The 21,709-nt window shown below is 38.6% G+C and overlaps 1 protein-coding gene across 4 annotated transcripts in view; it reads left to right on the forward strand.

Moving 5' to 3' along the window:
* Positions 1–21,709, forward strand: part of klhl29 (kelch like family member 29) — a 350,083-nt gene that overhangs the window by 316,788 nt on the left and 11,586 nt on the right. For all 4 annotated transcript variants that reach the window (XM_015395203.1, XM_015395194.1, XM_015395219.1 and 1 more), the window contains one exon: positions 8,345–8,538. In XM_015395203.1, the coding sequence (XP_015250689.1) occupies positions 8,345–8,538 (194 nt within the window). The remainder of the gene's footprint in view (positions 1–8,344; positions 8,539–21,709) is intronic.

Consider the following 21,709-nt stretch of genomic DNA (forward strand, 5'->3'; position numbering starts at 1 on the left):
TCATATAGAATCCAGTATCCAACTAGAATTAATCTTGACAAAATTTCTGAACTTCTTAACTTAGAGAAAATCGTATTCCTACTGTGCTTTTCCTTCTGCTATCTCAATGTTTTACCCACAACTTTCCTAAAGACAGCTTTACCTGTCCAAAACTTTAACCGAAATAAATAACAACTTCACTATTTTAATTTGTTTTCCAAGTCAAAACAGAGGAATTTGGACAAACTGCTACTATAGATATACTGGCCTATCTCAAATCTCCCTTCATTAGTAAGACTGCTGAAAAATCTTTATTTTAACATTTAACTTCCTAACAATGACCAGCCACTTTCACATCTTCCAGTCAGGCTTCTGTGTTGACCACAGTACAGAAATTTGCCCTTTTTCATGGTGTTTAATTACACAGACAGGGGCCTTCTGTGTCAGTGCATACATTTAGATCAGAGATGACAAAAATCTCAAGCCCCAAGGGTCCATCTTAGGGCCCCTCCTCTTCGATACCTAAATGTCCCCCTAACTCAGATCTAATCAAGCAACAGAAGCTACCAAAACTATGCAGATGACACACAGTTATACATCAGAATGTCAACAGGTGACTATGAACCCATTCAAGCACTGGGTAAATGCATAAAAGAAATTAACACACTGGTGTGCCACAATCTTCTTTAGTTACGTCAAAGTAAAACTGACACAATGAAATTTGGACCAAAGAAAGGCATTCAAATGTACATGGATTTGGTTAATACAGCTGGAAGACACCAGTCCAGCTCAAAACCTGGGTGTAGCGGTGGACCCAGACATAGATTAACCCTCTTTTCTGAACTGTCACTAGTGGTAGATGTCTTGCCGGTCATTTTAATATCTCTTGTCTTTATACAATTTCTTTGTTTTTCTAAAACAACACATGTCGTTCTTGAATTAAGTCCAAAATGCCAACATTTCTTAGGAATTAAAATACAAAATGGCTGAAAGATTGCAAACTGGGCTTTAAAGAATTTTAATCTTGCATTAGAAATTCCATTGCTTATTTCGCATTTAGAAATAAAGCTTATCATGTTGTTTTATTATTTGTGGAAGACATGGATAAAAAGAACAGACGGCTATATTACTATATAGGTTTAAGAATTGTTTTGATTTATACTGAAGTGCCCAGAATCTTAATAAATTAAATAAAAATGCAAGAAAAGATATAAGAAAAAAATTGACTACCCCAAGAAGGCTTTATAAAACATTTTTAGACACTTCTTAGATGTTGTTTAAGGTTGAGTTTAGATAGTAGTTTACAGTTATGGTTTCTCTTTGCACAACCTTGCAATTTGAAAAGCCCTGTCCTATCTCACAGTCTTAATAAATCCTTTAAGTTTTAACCACCAGAATGTAATGAGTTCTAAATTGGGCTTAGACACACCTTTGATTAAAAAAAAAAAAAAGTGTGTCTAAGCAATCCAACCAGGACTGTTTCTTTAATCTTTCTTACCAAGAAACAAACGCTGTAAAAAATATTAGCACCTTGACTGGAGTAAAAACACGCAAAAAATGTCTAATGTGTGGCACAAAGGCCTAAAATGAAGATAAAAAGCCCAACTGAAACTGTAACTATGGAGAAATATAAATAAAAAGTAGACTAATAATAAGAAATGTCTGCTCAAAAAAAATTAAAAGCCAAGTTAAAAGGAGGGTTTTTTCAAAAGAGATTTAAAATCAATAAAGTCAGACAATGTTACAGTAAGACAGATATTGTTCTGGAGTTTGAAAGCAACACTGAAAAAAAATCTGTCTACAAGTCACAAATGGGTCATTAAACATCTGCAATGGCTGAACACTGGGTGAGATAAGGCTGCTAAAAAGCAATCAGAAAAAAATAAAGGCAATCAGTTCCTGTGGAAAAAGTTAAGCAGAAATGAATATCTGAAAAGACCTGATAATTTAAGATGCAATAATACGTTTTAAGTGGTTGTTTCATTTTACTTTTGCAATAATACACCCTGTGGCTAAATTCTTAACTAGTCTACCAATTTTTAATAAAACAGTCTGCTTATAAAAAATGCAGTTCAGGTAATTTGCTCCTAACCTTTTATTTAGCACCTAGTATTTGGTGGGAGTAATTTCCTAATGGTCTGATATAACAAGCATGGATATAGGTCTTCATTAGCATTGCTCAGAGCAGGCAGACAGGTGGAGATGCAGCAAAGCCAACTGATGTCAACATAAACAGACATGACCGGTGTGACAACATCTTTTCCACAGCAACTGTTCAATTTCACCTGTACTTATCAAACCGCACGGCTCTAATCAAGTCACTAAGGTGTTAGCTGGCAGTCGTGCACCAACACAGTAGCTCAACATGGGCTTCCTTCCACCTGCGTGATTTTGAATTATGATTTGGATTTGTCAACATGCTGGCTGCGGCTCATGCTGCAAACTGCAACTGTGTTTTTTATCCTTTTTTTTTTTTTTAATCCAAAAAATACATTCTGAACCAAGTCTTCTTGAGAGTCTGGATTTTTTTTTTATTATTCACAATCCTTTCCTATCAGTCTTTGTTTTCATCAGGCATCATAAAGGTACCCAATCCTACGTGATTTGTTTTGTTGTAATCCCACAGCTGCATTTTAGAGATGATTGTCCCTGCGTGATGAAACGAGCCCTGTCAGGAACTACACGCGATTACAGGGCTTCAAGCAGTGATCGCTCTTTGTGTACAAACATTTTTTAAGAAACGCAATCGATGCAGCACAACATGATGATGGATAAACTCCTACAGTGTCCCAGCAATGATGAAAAAAGGCTCAGCAATGGGCAGAACACCTTAAGGGAAGCCTAAGCACCTTTTTCTTTTTTTTTGGCAGTCATCCCCCTCTCTTCATCTTCTCTGCCTCAAAGATATAATCAAACCTCATTCATTTCTTTTAGTGTCAGTCTCAGTGTCACGGCTCATATTAGACGCTTGATGGTGGATCACTTTTGTAATGAATTCAATCAGACTGGCGACCTTAGAGGCAGCGGGAGACATCGTGTTTCCCCTGACCTGCACGTGTTTCTCTTTATCCAAACCCTGGTTCCTTCTAACAGAAAGCAAGAACGGCTATGTTTACATTAATGGTCTTTTAAAGCCTATTTTCCATGATATGCTTGTAAGTAATGGAGACCGTAAATTTAAACATTAATACCTCATCATGTTGCAATGTTTCCGGTTATTTAATTCAATTTTTTTTTCAGAACCTTTATAAGAATCAGATAATATATTAACATAAAAACATGTTTTATTCTTTTTAAACCTTCCTAATAGAAAATCTGATAACCTTCACTTTAATACTAGAGATTTATTTTGGCCTTAAAAGATCCTCTGGTTCCCTAAAATATTACAAATCTAATTCTGCACCTTTGCCTAATTTAACATTTTTGGATCGAGGAGTATGCAAATGAAACCAGCGTGCATCTCTGCAGCTCACCTGGCTGCTGCTTCTCACCCTTAACTCTGTTTAAACATTCATCCCCACCATCGTAAAGCAAACGAACGCAAAGCTTGTTAACCATCACAACTTCCCCTCATGCAATTTGACATCTTGTTTTATTAAGACTGTTGCTGGACTTTAAAGTTGCTAAGCTGAAGCCTTCGCTGCTTATATATTTTAGTTATAGAAGCAGCTTATTTGCATAGTTTGGTTTGTAGCAGATAAGATCTAAGACGCATCCTCATTTAAATGTTCGGTAGGCTTTTTCATCTTCAGGCTCTCAGGGCAGAATTTATCTACAAGTACCATCTTTCCAGGCTTTAATTGGATGGTTGGAAAAATTTTGAAGTGATGTTCTGTTAAGAGGTTATAGTCAGTCGATACCTGCGGCCTCTTAGCCTCTTCTTTAAGTGTAAATCCAGATGAATTGGTCCCAAAGGATGAAGCTTACCAGTTAGTCTGGGAGGGAACCAAAACCAAAGCATGTGCTTGTACCTTCTTAATGCAACTCCTAAAACACTTCATTGTGGTTTATTTATGCTCTTTTTTATGAGCCCACAAGAAGTGATTACATTTATTTTCAGCAGTTATTTTTTACAGAGGCTGATGCTTATTTATTTTGGTAATGGATGTAGGGGGCGGTGCGCCACCAATTACCTTTCTGGATGAAGCACATACTGAGCACCACGGATTGTTGCAAAGTCATCAGCATAGTGCAAGCACCTATCTGCTGTTGCTACCTCCCCATCCAGGAGAAGTTGTTTCTGCAAGTCAATGACTCATTGCAATCTGCTGGGTTTCCTTAGATAGAAAACCGTTCTGACTGTGTTATTTGATTGAAAAGACTAGGCATAATGACATAATGATGCAATGTTAGAAGCAGACATATTAAAAGGGGGGATTTACTGACCAATGTTTGTGCTTTAGTGCTGATATCAGGTTTCTATGAAGGTTTCACCTGCCAACATGGAATGGGACTAAATTAGATTTCTTCTGAAGATACAGATAAAAAAGAGCAGGAGCAGAGGGGTTGCAACCCTGCATGTATGATAAAGTAGTTTCTGTACGATGGGACTTTTCTGCAATTTTTAAACCAAAACAAATTACATAGGTGCTATTTTAAACTTAGGTTAGCAATAAAAATGGCTAGCATTATGAAAACAGCAGCACATATGCGTATTTTGTTGGAAATGTAGATTTTTACTTTTGGATGAAATTAAAAGTTTAGTAGAATAAAAGAGATTTACACTGGTGTGCCTCATTCAGACTTCCTATTTTCTGCTAAAATCGTTACCATTTTAAAGTTTTTATAAACATTAGAGCTGCCTAAAATTGTAACAAAAAAAAGAAAAGAAAAGAAAAACAGGATCAAACCTACATCTCTCCTTCTGCAAAATGATTACTTTCCCCATTGAGCCACTGAAGCCTCTACATAGAGACTTTAACAGCGTACTATAAAAAGCTAAAACTAGTAACGTTTACCACAGTGTTTTGTTTTTAATGTGACCTGGTATGTTTGCCCATGGAACATTCATTGATGGGAAAATATGCAGATAGTTTACTGGATATAAACATTGGTTGGCTGGTCACTATTCAGGGCTGATCCATCTAAACATTTATTAGGTCCCCCCATATGGATCAATGACTAAAATATAAAGTGTATCTGTGTGCGGTAGAGCATATGCGTAATGGATGCACTCTGTTGCACGTTTGTGCTATACCGGAGATCTTCAACAGGGGGTCCGCGATCCCTAAGGGGTCCACGAGGGTAATGTATGGGGGCCCAGAAAGTTTTGGTTAATTCCATTTTTTATATTACCCCCTACAATTTTTTCCCTTAAATGAAATATCTTTAAATACACATTAATATTAATTCAACACACTGTAGTAAACAGATAAATGGAGGCAGAAGATGTATTTCAGTCATCAATGAACACATTTCGCAACACACAGGAGCTCTTTCAAGCTGGGCACCGTTTCATTCTCAACACCTGTCCCATCAACCAGGAATCAGAATCAGAAACACTTTAATAATCTCAGGGTGAAATTACTTTCGTTACATGACTCCATCTGTAATACAGTGACTATAGGAGCAGTTTGATATAGCACAATTTCATACAATATACATATTTAGGGGGTCCCCGCTCCATCTCACCATCAGTTTGGGGTCCTTGGCCTGGAAAATGTTAAAGACCCCTGTGCTATACTATGACATAAAAGAGACCGCCAGTAATACGATCTGATTGTCAGCTCTCGACATCTGATCAATCAGGTGAGGGTGCGCAGGCAGGCAACTTTTGTTTTGTTGAAATAACACTTTGTCACAAGCACATACCCTCTGTGTTTACAGTAGCTCTGTTGAAAAACAATGGTACAAAGACTAGTTGGTGGTCGTATATAAGCTATTAACTTTAGCCAATATATAAAATATTGGCTATAGTCTTATATCCATTTTTATGCTGTTACGAATGTTTCAGATTTCCATAGAGATAATGATCTCTATCTGTCAGTAATTGAATTCAAAACAGTCATCGTTTGAGGAGACTACAGAGAAACACTGATGCATTTGTTGACAGAGGGAACTAAACATGAATGTAGATCTGATATCAGTCTATTTGACCCTGAATTATGTTTTCTCAGGACTATATTTTGCGCATAATAATAATGAAACTACAACAATAATTTTGGAAATATTAGTAGAAATAGTAGTACTAACAGGCAAGTTGTAATAGGAGTAGAAGTATACAATAGTTGTTTTTAATCCTGATTATTCTTTTATTATTGTTATTATTAGTAGTAGTACTAGTAGTAGTTGTTTTTTGTTGTAGTTATTTGCATAATCTGTTTTTGGATCTTTTTGAGGCAAGTATTTCAATTAATTTCATGATGTAGTTTACCATTAGGATCTTAACATACCTTTAATCTATTTGTATGGATTTCCTGCCTGGATTTCTTACCAGTACGGAGTCGGTGCTGAAATTTTTCAGCACATCAGGTCCATTTAACTGCATCCTTGTACGTATAGGTGTGATTCCAAATAAACAACCAGTAATCTACATTTGGTCCTATTAATTACAGGTGTTTGATACAGTCATTTTGTGCATATGATGTGTTTGGGGTGGAAGGGGTCTGATGGTGTAGGGCAAGGAGTGTGATGGGGGCCTCCAAATAACATTTACTTACTGTAGGGCCCCAGTTTGGTCAGGGACAGCACTGCAAGGCACTGAACTGAACTGCTTTTCAAGGTTTTTGTTTTAACATGGTGCAAGTTATCTTCTGTGTCTGCCAGTTTCTTTAGCAAACTCTAAGCTTAGGCCTTGGTAAAGACACCAAAAAAGATTCAACTGCTTATAAGATACTGAGTTCTTGCAACAGAACCTCACTTCAAAAGCTCTGAACTACCCCGTTAAGGTGCTTGGAATTGAATCGTTTTTCTCCCTGTGTCTTATCTCATCATGTCTGGTTGCAGGAGTCCTGTTGGACTCTTGTCTGTCCTGTAATCAGAATCACTCAGCAGCGTCTGACCCTTAAATTTACAAAGCTCTCCCGATGTTAGTCTGAGGGGTAATTACATCTGCTGGAGACTGAGGAATGTGTTTGTTACTCTGTCTCAGCAGAGCTCAGTTTCTCAATCTGATACTGCTTTATGTGTGTGTGTGTGTGTCCATGTTTGAACAGTGCTAATTGGTACTTCTGAGTGTTTCGAGTCCACCTCTCTGAGTGGCTTCTGTGTCACCACCTTCTCCATCTGACAGTCGATTTAAACCCATCCTCTGTGCAGCAGCTGCCAACGACATTATCAGAACCCCAAGGAGAATACTCCCAAAGGGTAATTCGCCCATCTCCTCTTGCACTTTATCTAAAAGCCTTCTTTCTAGAAGGTGGGGGAATCAGGTAGTGCTCCCTGGTGTCATTTAAATTCAGCCGACTTAAAATGCCATAGGGGCTGTAGCAATAAATACTGTTACATGAGCACATAAAAGAAAACTAAAAGACACCTGTGGCCTAATGAAGGTGGTTGATCCCAATGGAAAAATCCGATTAAAAAATGCTTTTAGGAGAGAGTCGGCTTTTTCATGACATCCCTGAAGTGTTTTAAGTGACTTTGGTGGCAGCAGGATGCCTGCAGCAGATTTTCTGAATCTTTTTAATTATTATTTCTTGCTTGACAACAAAGATGAAACCTTGATTAGGAAGGTTTGCTTTAGCCTGAATGGATGCGTGTTTTAATCACAGGTCCTGGCTGCTTAATGAGGCCTGCTCCAGCTGGAGAGCTGTCGGTGCGGCCGCTTTGATCAGTGGCCCGTGGATGCAGGATTACATCGCGCTAATGGCACCTCAAGACAAACAGCACTCATGTCTTAACACTAACCCTGGTAGCCGCTCACTAAACATCAATACAGGTGTAAGAAATATGAGATGAAACGGAAACACATAATAACAGCAGGATCCATGGAGCGGTGTCTTTCTTGCAGACTGGTGAGTCAGTCCCTGTTGTCCTACAGTATCTGTTCCTCCCTCTTTGGCTTGGCTGAAGGCTCTGCCAGAGAGGGCTCCATGAAAAATGTCCAAAACTCAGCTCTGACACTCAGCCCAACTCTAGAGACTAATGGCTGGTAGCTCCCAACATATGTTGTTTTGCGTAATTGCTTTAATTGCTGTCATTGTATGTAATGGTTGGGCTTTTTCATCTTCCCTGGTGGTGTAGCCATCCTGCTAATTATATCTGTCAGCTCTGCAGCCAGAAACTAGTGTTTCACAGCAGTTCAGAGCAGTGGAAACTTCAAAATCAGAGGCTTTGTATAAACTCTGTCTTTGTTCTGTCATCATGGGCCTTTGTCAGAATCAGGTAAATGTTCAGGCGTAGTAAGTTATTATTCTCTTTGCAGGTACGATACGATCACCAACACATGGGAGACGGTTTCTCCTCTTCCTAAGCCGGTCCATTCGGCGGCTGCCACTGTGTGCGGAGGGAAGATCTACGTTTTTGGGGGTGTGAACGAGGCTGGGCGATCGGCAGGTGTCCTCCAGTCCTACGTACCGCAGACGAACGCCTGGAGCTTCATTGAATCACCCATGATAGGTAGGAAATGGAAACATTTCTCCACATGCTTGGATTTCTTTTCCCCCTAAGGAAACACTCTATTTAAAGGTTCTACATCATGCCGTTATAAGACATCCAAAATCAATAATTTAGGGACAGATTATAAAGTATATGATGAGATATTTGCATTGGCACAGCCAAATTTTTATTTGTTAGGAAAAACTTATTTTCTGATAATATTATTCCAACCTGGAAGAAAGCCGCTTGCCTTCACTGCAACTCTGCCTTTCCCCATGAGAGTGTTGCCCATTTCCTCAGGTTACCTTAGAGCCATCAGCACACACACCAAACTTTGTAAACACTTTAGTAAAGGATGGATGACAGGTATGTTAGTTCTATAATTAATTCTGAAGTGAATTCTAAAGATGCAATTAAGTTTAGAATAAAGAAACAGGTACCATTTCTATCCAGAGGTTGGATTGGTGAGATGATTATAATCTGAACAGACATTCTGTAGTTTTTTGGGGGGTTAGGAAACACAAATGAAAAAGTTATAACCTTACTCAGTCTTTACTGATACACAATAGGTTTTGAGCATTCCTGTAACCAGAAAGAGCCAAAGGATATTTAAGCAGGTAATCTCTATCCGTTCGCTCTCTTTTTATGCACATAAAGCTGCAACAATAAACAGCAGAAGGAGCCTAGAGCTGGTAACTTGTAAATAATTTTCTGCCTTTATTGGATTAAAGTGTTAAAGTTTATTTCTGATTTTGAGGTGTTCATTAAGCTCAGTAATTAATGGGTGCACGCTTTTGAGAAAGGAAAGAACCTGGGGGATATTACTGAAAGAGTAAGAACCTTCTACGCAGTAGAATGGAGTCTTATGATCTCCAGCCAGACTTCCAATGTGAGGTTGAAGTGCAGAAGTTATCAGTGAGGCATTTCTGATTGGGAAATGAAAGCTAAAATACAGAATATGTGTTTATTGTGTAGTATATTTTTTAGCATCTCATATTGTCAAGTTGTTCACATCCATAGGTGCTATTATGGAAATTGACAAACAATGCACAACGAGGAGAACAGATTTATAATTCACCAACTTGACATGACATTTTCTATTCAAGCAGTTTTATTTACTTAAGGCTCTGGCCTCTTCACTGGGTGGTTTATATTGTACGTAGGAGTTTTAACAACTGATCTCCCAGACAATCTAATGCGTTTTAGGCAGAGGCTCACCTTGCAGTCATCAGTAAAGTGACCGTCAAAAACAAGAGCTTAAGGGTCTCTGGTCTGCTCCCAAAAATCAAAAACCAACTACTTCGGTTGATTAGGCTCTGTCCTAGGAGGAATGAATGAGTCTGAGACCCCTCACAGCCAAAAAAACTTTATGGCAGCGTGGACTTTATCTACAGGTAAAACAAATAACAGTTGCTGTCACTGTGCAGATTAGACAGTAAAGCAGAAATGATTGTGCTCCTTCTCACCTCAATGATCGGAGATCATTGAGGCTGCTGTTTAGTGGGCAGCAAAGGTGTGGTTGAGGAGGTCAAGAAGGAGCTTCTACTTAGAGAGCAGAGTTAACAGGGATTTCTGAGGCTTGCATGAATCAAGCAAAATAACTCTTTGGGCATGATTTGATGAATAACAGAACAGTTAAAAAAGTTCACTACATGATATGGGTTCTCTCAAGTACCCCGATAAGCTAAGGTACTCAAGATATTATGGAAATGCAAGCTGTGTTTAAAATAATGTCTCAAAGTACAAAGGTTAGAAATAGAAACTGGCTGATGATCACAATCAGTTGATTTTTAACTTGGCCTAGACCAGGCAGTGCCTAGATGAAAATGGAGCAAATCAGACTTTAGAAAACATTCAGAAGAAGGTTCTGTTGTCTGATATCCTGAGACATTTCTGCAGGATTTCATTCAGCCTGCAAAATTCCAACAGAAAATAGGAAGGCTCAATATATTCTAGGAAAAATTAAAATTGTATAAGCTTTTACAAAATGATATAATTAAGTTAAGAATCTGCAGTATTCAGAAATAAATATGAGGGCGGGTGTTTTAATGGTACCATCTCTGCTTATGAATAGTACAAGATGCTAAATTTGTCTCAGTTTACAACAGTAACTATTTCATGCTTTTTTTGAATTTTAAATCCCCAAATCCAACCATGTGTCAGCCTCAACTTGAAAAATATTTGAAGTAAGGATAGTAATCTTTAGAGCACTGTTTTTCTATTCCTCCTAGTTAATATTTTTCCTTCGCTCAATGTTCTTGTAAAGTAAAATGTCCTAAACAAGGAAATGGTGCACAGTGCAACAGTCTTAGTCAGTCATTTTATTTCTTATGCACGCCTTGACTCATTCACATGTTAACTTTCACATTAGCGCGTAACACAGGCTCTCTGTCCCTCAATTACGGTTGCTTAGCAACAGCGTTCCCCTGACTTTCTCCACTTGAACACGTCCCGTTCCGTATCATATACTTGACTTGAGCAGCCGGCAACATAAACCCATCACAGCTGAGCCAAGGCATCTCAGAGTATGTACGTTCCATATGACTGACAGATTGAATCATTTTTGTGCTTTGAGAGGAGCTCTCAATGTGGCGTCATGCTAATGAAGTAATTCTCCTCATGCAAAAGTGAAGTGATGTGTAAATGCTCTGAGACCTTATGTTGATCAAATTCTTCCTTTCAAAGGTGTAAATAATAACCATAGCCACTTAGAACCCTTACAGATCAGTTCATGAACCTTTTCCATTTGTCTTTTCTTTTTCCCTGTATCATCGTAATTCTTCTGTGTTTTCCATCATTTTTTTCTCCGTCCACATTATTGCACTAGCTATGTAATGAAAAGACCATTGCAAAATGATAGGTGAGTCCGACCACAGCTCCTGACATGTTATTGGCCAAAGCGGCAACAGCATTACAGCCTGAGCCTCGGGGGACCTTTAAAGGATGCAGAGCCACAAGAAATACTCTAATCTAGCTCCCATAAGTCCGAGGCAGCTGGAAAAACAGTGTACACCTCGCTGTGATTTTCAGGTTTGCCAGATGTCTTTCCAAAGCAAAGATTTTATCCATGTGTACACTTTTCCACCATGACTGACTACTTTATACTCCAAAGATGTTGCACATAAGTGATTGTTATGGATTTGAACAAATTCTGAGAATCAATCTATCTGTATACTCAGGCATGAATAAAACATCACTCCACCAAACATTCTATGTGATGGACCAATAAGAAGATTATTGAGGGTTTATGAGGCATTATGTGCTTGGATATTTGTTACCCAAGATAAGTTCCTTTGCAGACAGCAAGTTCTTGCAGAACCAAGCTAACAAAAAGGCCATAAATCTATTGAAAGAGTGAGTGACTGATCCTTCCTTAGAGAAATAAACATATAACCTCCTTATTACAGAAACACTGAAATGCTCAGATGTGGTTCATTACCGTTGGTCAGAAGCAAGCTTTATGCTGTGTTGTTTACAGCTGCATGTTAAATCATACATACACTTTGAACATTACCACCAGAGACCTCGATTTTTTCACGCATAATTGTGACGTGGGAGGAATGTGATACGTGATTTTGAACTTGTTTTACAAATCAAAATAAAAAGTGTGACATGCATATACACTCACCTTTAAAGTTGTGTCTGTGAATAAAGCGGGAAAATAAAAACAAAAATGAGCTGTTCGGTCGATATAGAGGCTGCCCTGAAGCCAGAACCATGCGCTTTTTACTTAAGAACATCCTGAAAAGACCACTGCCATGATTAAAATGGATTGTTGTGAAACCATTATATTATATAGAGATATTTTTTAAAGCATGTACGAGCATGTAATTCATTTGCACATGTGCAACTAGAAATACACTGTGTGTGAATATTTCGACCACATCATCCTTTTCATACATGTTGTCCTAGTCCAAGCTGTATAGGCTTGAAAGCCAACTACCAATTAAGTAAATCAGGCTGTGTGAATCTCTGTAATGAGAAGGGCTGTGGCCTAATGACATCAACACCATATATAAGGTGTGCTTAATTATTTGGCAACTTCCTTTCCTTTGGCAAAATGGATCAGAAAAGAGATTTGACAGACTCTGAAAGGTCAAAAATTGTCAGATGTCTTTTAGAAGGGTGCAGCAATTGCCAAGCTTTTGAAGAGGGATCATCGCACAATTAAGCGGTTCTTGGCAAATAGCCAACAGGGGTGCAAGAAGCGTGTTGAAAAAAGAAGACGCAAAGTAACTCCCCATGAATTGAGAAGGATCAAGCGTGAAGCTGCCAAGAAGCCATTAGCCACCAGTTCTGCCATATTTCAGAGCTGCAACAAGTCTGGAGTGCCGAGAAGCACAAGGTGCTCAATACTCAACTTTCCAAGGTATGGAAAGCTGAAGAAAGGCCACATTTGAACAAGACAAAACGTCAAGATTGGGCCATGAAATATCTGAAGACTGATTTCTCCCAGGTGTTTGGTCTGACGAAATGAGAGTGAGTCTTGATGGTCCAGATGGAAGGGCACCAGGCTGGATCAGTAAAGGGCAGCAAGTTCCTTATCGACTCAGATGCCAGCAAGGTGGAGGTGGGGTACTGGTATGGGCTGGTATCATTAAAGATGAGCTTGTGGGACCTTTTCGGGTTGATGATGGAGTCAAGATCGACTCCCAGACCTACTGCCAGTTTCTGGAAGACACCTTCTTCAAACAATGGTACAAGAAGAAGTTGCCATCCTTCAAGAAAAACATGATATTCATGCAGGACAATGCTCCGTCACACGCATCAAAATACACCACAGCGTGGCTGGCCAGAAAAAGTTTAAAAGGAGGAAAAATAATGACATGGTCCCCTTTTTCAGCTGATCTGAACCCCCTGGAGAACCTGTGGTCCTTAATGAAATGTGAGATCTACAGGGAGGGAAAACAGTCCACCTCTCTGAACACAGTCTGGGAGGCTGTGGTGGCTGCTGCACGCAATGTGGATCGCAAACAGATAAAGACACTGACTGAATCTATGGATGCAAGGCTTTTGAGCGTCATGATGAAGAAAGGTGGCTATAATGGTCACTGATTTGTTTTTTGTTTTTGAATGTTGCAAATGTTTATTTCTGAATTTTAAGTTAATATGGTTTACCTGACAAAAATAAACAAGTGAGATGGGTATATATTTGTTTTTTTATTACGTTGCCTAATAATTCTGCACAGTAATAAGTACCTGCACACACAGACATCCTCATAAAATGGCCAAAAAAAGAAACGCATCAACTTCAAAAAATATGAAACTTTGATATTAAGAAGTCTTTTGGATTGAATGAGAACACAATAGTGGCGCAATAATAAAAATAATCCTCAAAAATACAACTTGCCTAATAATTCTGCACACAGTGTACATCTAGGTCACCCTAACTTTGACTTTATAAAAAGAACGAAATTCATTTTTTCTCTCTGTAATTTTATTGAGAATGCAAAACTACAATGTCTAAAAGGTTACTAATTTATTTTCTGAGACGGTAATTGTTCATCCTTTCTTTCTGTTACTCCATATCACTAGTCTGTGCCCGATCTGTCCCAGAAATGGGATCCTACTCTACTTTTGGCAGCTTTTTTTTTTAACAGCGTTGGATTTATGCATCAATGCAGTAATGTTCAGCTTTATGTTTGCCTTTTGTTGTATTTTAATGGTGTATAGAATAACACAGTGTAATCCTGTTTTACCATACTAAGCTGAGGGTGTCTGATGACATCAGATAAGCATTTAATGCGGAGAATGCAAAACGCAAGTAATTCTCAGTAAAGTCCTTAAATTATTTTATAAGATATAGCATTCTTTGATGATTTAAGGATCAAAACGAGCACTTTCAGTACTGTAACTACATTATTTATAGTGACCTGGATAGATACAGTATCTGCTTGCACATGAACAAATGAGCTGATGGTACAGATTGGGTAATGACAAAAATAACGAAAAGTAGCGTTGACCAAAGAGGCAATGCTGGTAGTAAACTTTATAAAGATACGAGAGTGGAGGTTAACCCGCCGACATAGATACTAAACATTTAGTCAGAAATGTTAAAGAAAACAGCCTTGATTGGGTTGAAATTACCACATTCACTAGTGATAAGTAATAATAAATTAAATAATAGTAATACTAATAAAATCAAACGGCTTTATCTGTGTTGATTAGTAACTGCTCTGAATGAGAGACATTAAGGAATTGTTAACCATGATGATACCAGTAAGACTGTTTTTTGGAAAAACTGCGACTACACCTCCTCTCTCAAGAGTAAGCACAAGCTATCACTCTATAAATCTATAAGCTTGTTTGAGGCACTTCACATTAGAGCAACCCCAGCTTCAGAGAAAGTCTCTATGTGTCAGCAGGGAAACAGTGAAGAAGACTAAACCAACTATCAGGAAAAAACGGCCATAAAAAATGCTAGTTTATTGTCTTATTATATTTTTATATCATTATTATAGAGCTTTTTCAGTCATACTGACCACCCTGATGCCAGTTTCACCCAATCAATCTCTGTTAAAGGGCCGCATTCATAAACAGATAGGTGGGGAACTTGGATTTAAGTGCCTTGCTATAGGGTACATTAACACTGATAGGATCAAACCTGCAACTTTCAGATTGCAGGATGTCTATCACTGAGCCACACATGCTTTCTGTGAAGCCAAAATACCAGCAGATATAGTTTGCAAGAAAGTTCCATCTGCATAAATAAAAGGATTTTGGATTAGTTAGTATCAGGTGTTGAATTACAAACCACAGTTTAATCCACATAATATTATTTTGCTGAAATTAACTAAAAATATGTGATCTGATTGTTGAAATATCTAAATGTGAAATTATATCTTCATCAATTATCTATTAAAATATTAGTTTTAGTATTTGGATTTTTGGACATTTTGGAAAAATGGACTATGTTGCTGAAACTATAAAGTCCAGTTTTATGGGTGAAATATCCTTTTAAATTCAGATATTTGAATTCCCACTGTTCGTTTTACTCTTAAACATTGAGATGTTTTTCATATTGTTGTTTTTACAGGAAAACTAAATTCTTCGGGGTGGTTTTCGCTGGGTGAACTCATAACATAATGCACACTTGAGAATGCATAAGAGTTGACTTGGTTAATTATTTCCGTCATTGCTTCCAGTTTTATCCTGCAAACTAAACCTTCACCTCCTATCGGTGATAAATGAACTTGGCCAAGGTTAGTTTTAGTGAGAAGAGTAAAAAAACTGGCCATGTAAAGAACTCTCAAGTGCATATCTCTGATTGCTTGCCTCAATTAAAAAAATGAAAAAAAAAAAAAAAAACTAAATGCCACTTTGGGTTTAGTACAGCTTGCAAAAGAAAAAAAAAGATAAAAATCTGTTATATGCATAAACGCACAGAGACAGATCGAGACAGTGACAACCTCAGCTTACCTCCTATCAGCCATCCAGACCCTGAGGGCACAGGTACGCACTGCATGAATTATGTAACCAATCAGGGGGTTGCTTCAAACACGTCTAAGCACCCGAAGTGGGGGTGGGTGGGGAAAGGGTGCTTTTATCTGTTAGACAGTCGCAGAGACAGACGGTTTGACCATCATCTGTCAGGGCGTGGACGAGCTGGCGTCTGACAGCCAACGAGCCGGGAGATAATGGACGGGTTTAGTGCTTCCTGTGAAATTGGGCCGGCAATGATTTTAGTGAGCCGGTGGGGAGCGCCTCTCCAACATCCCTCTGCCTGCCTCTATTTCTCTCTATCTTTAATCTCTCTCTTCATCTTCCTCCCTCCCTCCATCTTACTGTCTCTCGCAGTCTCTCAGCACTATCTTATCGACTGACACAAATACAGCTGTGTGCAACTACTGTGACTGTACGCCTGTGTGTGTGTGTGTGTGTGTGTGTTTCCCGCTGTATGGAACATCTCCCGCATAGACTGCAAATGGGTTTCACAAACACTTATCAAGACTGACTTCCTATCTCCTGTGAAAAGTATTACTTGTGCCAAAAATAGTCCCCCCAACAACTCAGTGGATGCATGAAGCGACCCTGCAGCTTACTTTGTCTAAGTCTTCCTTTGTCTTTAATACCACAGACCTGATTGGCATGTGTACGGCAGCGTTGTCCAAAACTGAGCACCTCCTCAGGCTGTAAGCGACTTATGAAGTCTCATTTCTCAATACTTAGAGTGCAGCCAAATCACCAAAATGTCAAGGTTTGGAGATATCAGCCTGTGGAATTTATGTGTGAACGTCAGTCCAAAGAAGGTAAAAGGAATTTAGTCTGTGGTTTTCACACTAAAGGAAGATGACATTTGGGAAATTCAAGGTGTGAGAAGGTCACTGGCATTCCGATACAGTGTTATGCCAATCAATGATAGGTTTTTAAGGATTTTCTTTAAAAGTTTTTGATAGATTTGGAAACTTCCCAAAACCAAATGCTGATTTGGTTTCAGATTTTACCTTCTTTAGTTGATTTTCTTTGCCTTATGGAACGAAGAGATTTTCTACCTTTCTATAAAACTTTTCTACTACAGCAGCACACTTTGCTAGTTGCTTCCAGCACTTTTCCTGCATAAGTGAATAATTCTGTTTTTAGTTGGCTGATAAACCTATTTTTATCTACTTTGCACCTCTGCACTGTAATCTTTTTATTTGCGAGAATAGCTAAAGTTTCTTCAACTTTTGAATAAAGCTCTACATAAAGGGAATTGTTAGAACCTGAGAATGTGAGACTAAAAAAATGAACATCAATGGATTCTTGTTAGAAGTTAATTTGCTCAGAGTCATAAGTGTGGCATCAGTTTTCTCATAGCTGAGGCTCCCTCAACTTCTTCAGCAGGATTTCTTCATTTGTTAGATTTTAAAACCAGAAAACCTGCTTTTAAAAACTATTCTAAATCTGCTATTATAAAAATTGTAGATGTGGTATAATTTTGCATAATATAACTCCCTTTTTTTTAAAACTTGAAACTTAAATTTCCTGTAAATGTAAGAATTTTCATAATCTTTTGCTAAGTTTTCCTTGTTTTCCTATGCATCCCAGCTCATCACCCTTCCTCTACCATGCTTGGCATCTGTTTATGCTGACATGATTTGTGGAGTTTTGCCAAACCTACTTTCAAATTATCTTTTCAAAAGACATATTTCAGAAGTACGGTGGTTTATTTTGATGCAACTTTGCAAACCCGAATTGTACAGTCAGGCTTTTTTTTATGGAAAGGGAATTTTATTGGCAACCCTTCCAGAAAAACATGTTTTTAATGTTTTTCCCCTTTTAGTTTTGGAAACTTTGAAATGTAGAATGCTCTAAGAGAGCTGGAGAGTCAGAGATGCCTCTCTTGATTTTTTGCAGCTTGTTTAAGCTCTTCACAGAGAACTGGGACACCCCCTTTTACTGGTTCCTCTAAATGTTTTCACCTTTTTTGCCAACATATTTTTATTTAAACTTTTCACCATACAATCATAGCCTGCAATGTGATTGATAGAAGAATAAAAAAAACATCCAGCATGACAGCATCACATGCTGTTAAATATATAAAAAGTATTATCCAGTAATAAAGTAACAGTAACAACTCAAAAAGTTTTCGTCTTTGTTAATCCAGGTGTCTAAATGCTTGGATAGAGATTTGCAAATAAGTGGCCATCAATAATTGCTTCTCCAAGGATATTGTTGACGTTTTTCTTTGTGGAAAATCTTCTGTTATTACACACGTCTGTGTGCCTCAGACCAGCAATCACCGGAACCTCATGCTTTGGTAGAGGTTGTTTCACCCACTGATGATCTGTTCATCAACTGCATTTGATTAGCAGCCCTTAGTTGTGCCTTTTCCCTCACAAATCATATGGAAGCAGCAAGGGTGCAATCAATTATACACAATTTGAATGAGCGCTCCTTCTCAGAGGAAAGTTTACTTAATTATAAAAAAAGAAATGAAATTTACAAACTGAGAGATAAAATCCATGGAACAGTTAATACTGTGGAGAGCTGTGTGTCGCTCTGCAAAACCCAGAATGGAGAGGACTGACTACATTTAGAAGACTCATCATAGATCTATATATTATAGGGGGATGTCTAAAAGTAAAGCTCAACTAGGTAAAGAGCTCTGTGTACACATTAGAACTTAAATATGAGCTTGTGTACCTTCTTACTTTTTGTGAATGACCCTTTAAAACTTTGTCAAGTAATATCAGACATCCATACAAAACCCCACATTTCTCCCCCTGTTGTTTACCTCAGCTGACAGACAGGTCTCCATCGACCTGTGGACTCCAGGGACCCGAGTAGAAGCGCCGCGCCCTGGCTGCTCTATCGGGAAATTGACCGCAGAACAATTACTCCTGCAAATGACGTAGAAGCTGAACGGGCACCGCCATGGAGGGCGCATTTGTGGATGGTGGGGGGGGGGTACTGGAGAGGAAAGTAACAAAGTGAAAAGAGGTAGGGAAGGTGGAGTGTTTCCATAGCTACCTAATTGGACATGTCCCCATCATGTTGAATTAAAGCACATCATCCTCTTTCAGCTATTTTGGAACATCATTTCAAAGGCTGCTTTTCTTCTTCCCTCACCACATAAAAAGGACATTGTGTGCAAAAAATGTTGTTTTTGCTGCTCCAATTACCTTGTTGTAATCTTATCTAAGCTTAATGCAGCAGTGGACTAAAGCTTCTTTGTCCTCTTGTTCCCAAAAACAAAATAGGAGTGGGCACTCATGCGTGTATTGGACAAGTGTTGAAGGAAAATGTATTTTTATTTCATGTTTTTGTCCCTGATACACATTTTCTATGACGGCATAAATGTGATGACGACGGCGGTTTGGGAAACTTTATCAGCAGCTTTATCTGTGCTGGTTTGATTGAGGGAACTGTGATATAGCTCTGTGTGTTATTGCTCTGAGAGGGGTTCCGGGTTGGCCCAATCAGATATCCTTTGTGCTGATGGGGGATTGAGATGAGAAAATATGTGAGAGTACTGGCTGTTTGTTTAGACGGCAGTAACTAAACTCACACTGGCTGTGTGGGTTTGTGTGTTTCTGTTCGTTTGGTGTTCCTGGCCTCATCCCTAAGGGGTCTAGGCTTTGGTGACTCCCTGTTTTTAATGCAGGTGCGTCAACCCGATGTTCCCCCTACAGGCACAGTTGTATTTCTATCACAGCTGCATTGTGAAAACCTTCACCTTCCGTCTCGTTTTCTTTACATTTCTTTCCCAGATTGTTTTCATGTAGAACAGAGTCAGCTGTGAAATTACATTTTCCTATTCAAAAATCAACAAAACCAGACAAAGAAATCACATACGCAGTTTTACTCAATGCTCAAATATTGATTTGATCACAGCATTTTGGTCCAAATAGCCCTCATCAACCTTCTATATGTAATCAGATTTTTCTCTCATAATGAAGGATGGGAAAATGTATCTGCTTTAAGGGAACGGCATCCTTTTTCACACTGAAGGCCAAGAGATAAGCACAAAAGCAAAGAAATGGGGATGTTGAACTCCCCTAAGGTCTGGCCAACCACAGAGAGGGATAACCTGCCTGTTCCACCTCCAAGTGCTCACACTCACTGCTCACTGTTAGGCCAAGACAGAGGGGCGGGAAGCGGTGCTAGGAGCTTTCATTGAGGGGGAAAAAGAAGAGAGAGAGGTTTTCCCTTTGAGAGCATCCTGTTATTATTCTGCCTCAGGCGCAGAGCACTGAGAAATGAGTGTTCTGTGTTTATGGGAGCGAACACAAAACACCGTGTACACACGCCCATGCTGGCACACACGTGCACTCTCAAAGACGGGCAACGGCATATCAATGAGTGGAAGCAGGTAGAGGAGGAAAATGAAAACGTCAGGCTGAGCACCAGGACAGCCAATCAGTGACAACTTGTTCCACAAGGATGAAAATTGAAGCTGCCGATTCGGATTGTTGCAGCGGCGTTTTCAATTTTATTTCATAGTGTTGAAACGTATGCCGTACCTCAACATGTGACATTTTAAACATGATTAGCTAAAGCACCTCTTTCAGTCTTCTACTTATACACTTAAGCAAACAGAGACAGATGAAGCAGCATCTTAATTTTCTTCCTAAAGCTCTTTTGTTGACTTTACTAAGTTGTAGTAAAATGTTTCTAGCACTCTACTTTAATAGCACCAAGATAAAGTATCCACCAAATTCTGTCATGGAAAATTGATTCAGTTTATTTCTCTCCCATCGGTCTCCAAACACTTCCTAACAATGGTAAATTCTATTGACTTTTCTATCCTGGCTTTGCAGCACTCATAGCCTTGCATCTTTTTTTCATGATTCTATAGGTTTTTCACAACTTTACCAACTGAACTCTGAAGCTCAATCTCGTTAAAAGAATTAGATTTTTTCTGCAAAGTTGTTTTCATGAGAAGTTTTTCTGACTTCATCCCTGGACTCTCAGGTACATCAATCCATTTTTTCCAGCATATTCGGTCAGGGTCGCGATGGAGCAGGTGTCTATCGGCAGCAGTCTATGGCTGAGAGGCAGGGTACGCCTTGAACTAGTCACCATTATGCATCATGGAAACATACAACCAAGCACACACATACTCACACTGAAGGACAATTTAGAGAAGCCAATTAACATAACAGTCATGTTTTGAAGCTGGAGTACCTAAGCATGCATTGGAAGAACATGCAAACTCCATGCAGAAAGAAACCTTCTTCCTGCAAGGCAACAGTGCTACAAGCTGTACCACTGTGCAGCCTGACTCCCAGGATGTCATACTAAAACTTTTCTAGCAGCTGCTCTAACTCACTTTCACAGTAATGGAGAAAAAGCAAACCCATGCTTTAGCACTTTCTACCTTTTCCAAAGTCCCTCATAGCTGGATGCATAGCAAATCTTGAACAATTAACCTCAAGCAAAAAAAACAAATACAAAAAGCAACTAAAAGGCAAGGTTAGTTATATAAGAATTTTACTTTGAATTCCATTTTATTTGAAAGTTAAAAACAAAACAACCAACAGAGTCGTCTAGAGATATTAATTCAGATTGTGAGTATATCAATAAATCAGTTATACACATAATATGAACAAACGTGTCATAGACATCCACTGATTTTTTGAAAACAATAATTGGTTAAACTAAATAACATAACTAAAAAAATAACTAAAAAGATAAAGCAAATTAGACTGAATGAAAAGCAATATAGTTAACAGAACGTTTCAAATATGTATGTAATATATACTGTACA

The sequence above is a fragment of the Cyprinodon variegatus genome, unplaced genomic scaffold (genome assembly GCF_000732505.1).
Source record: "Cyprinodon variegatus isolate N-32 unplaced genomic scaffold, C_variegatus-1.0 Scaffold25, whole genome shotgun sequence".
Taxonomy (NCBI): domain Eukaryota; kingdom Metazoa; phylum Chordata; class Actinopteri; order Cyprinodontiformes; family Cyprinodontidae; genus Cyprinodon; species Cyprinodon variegatus.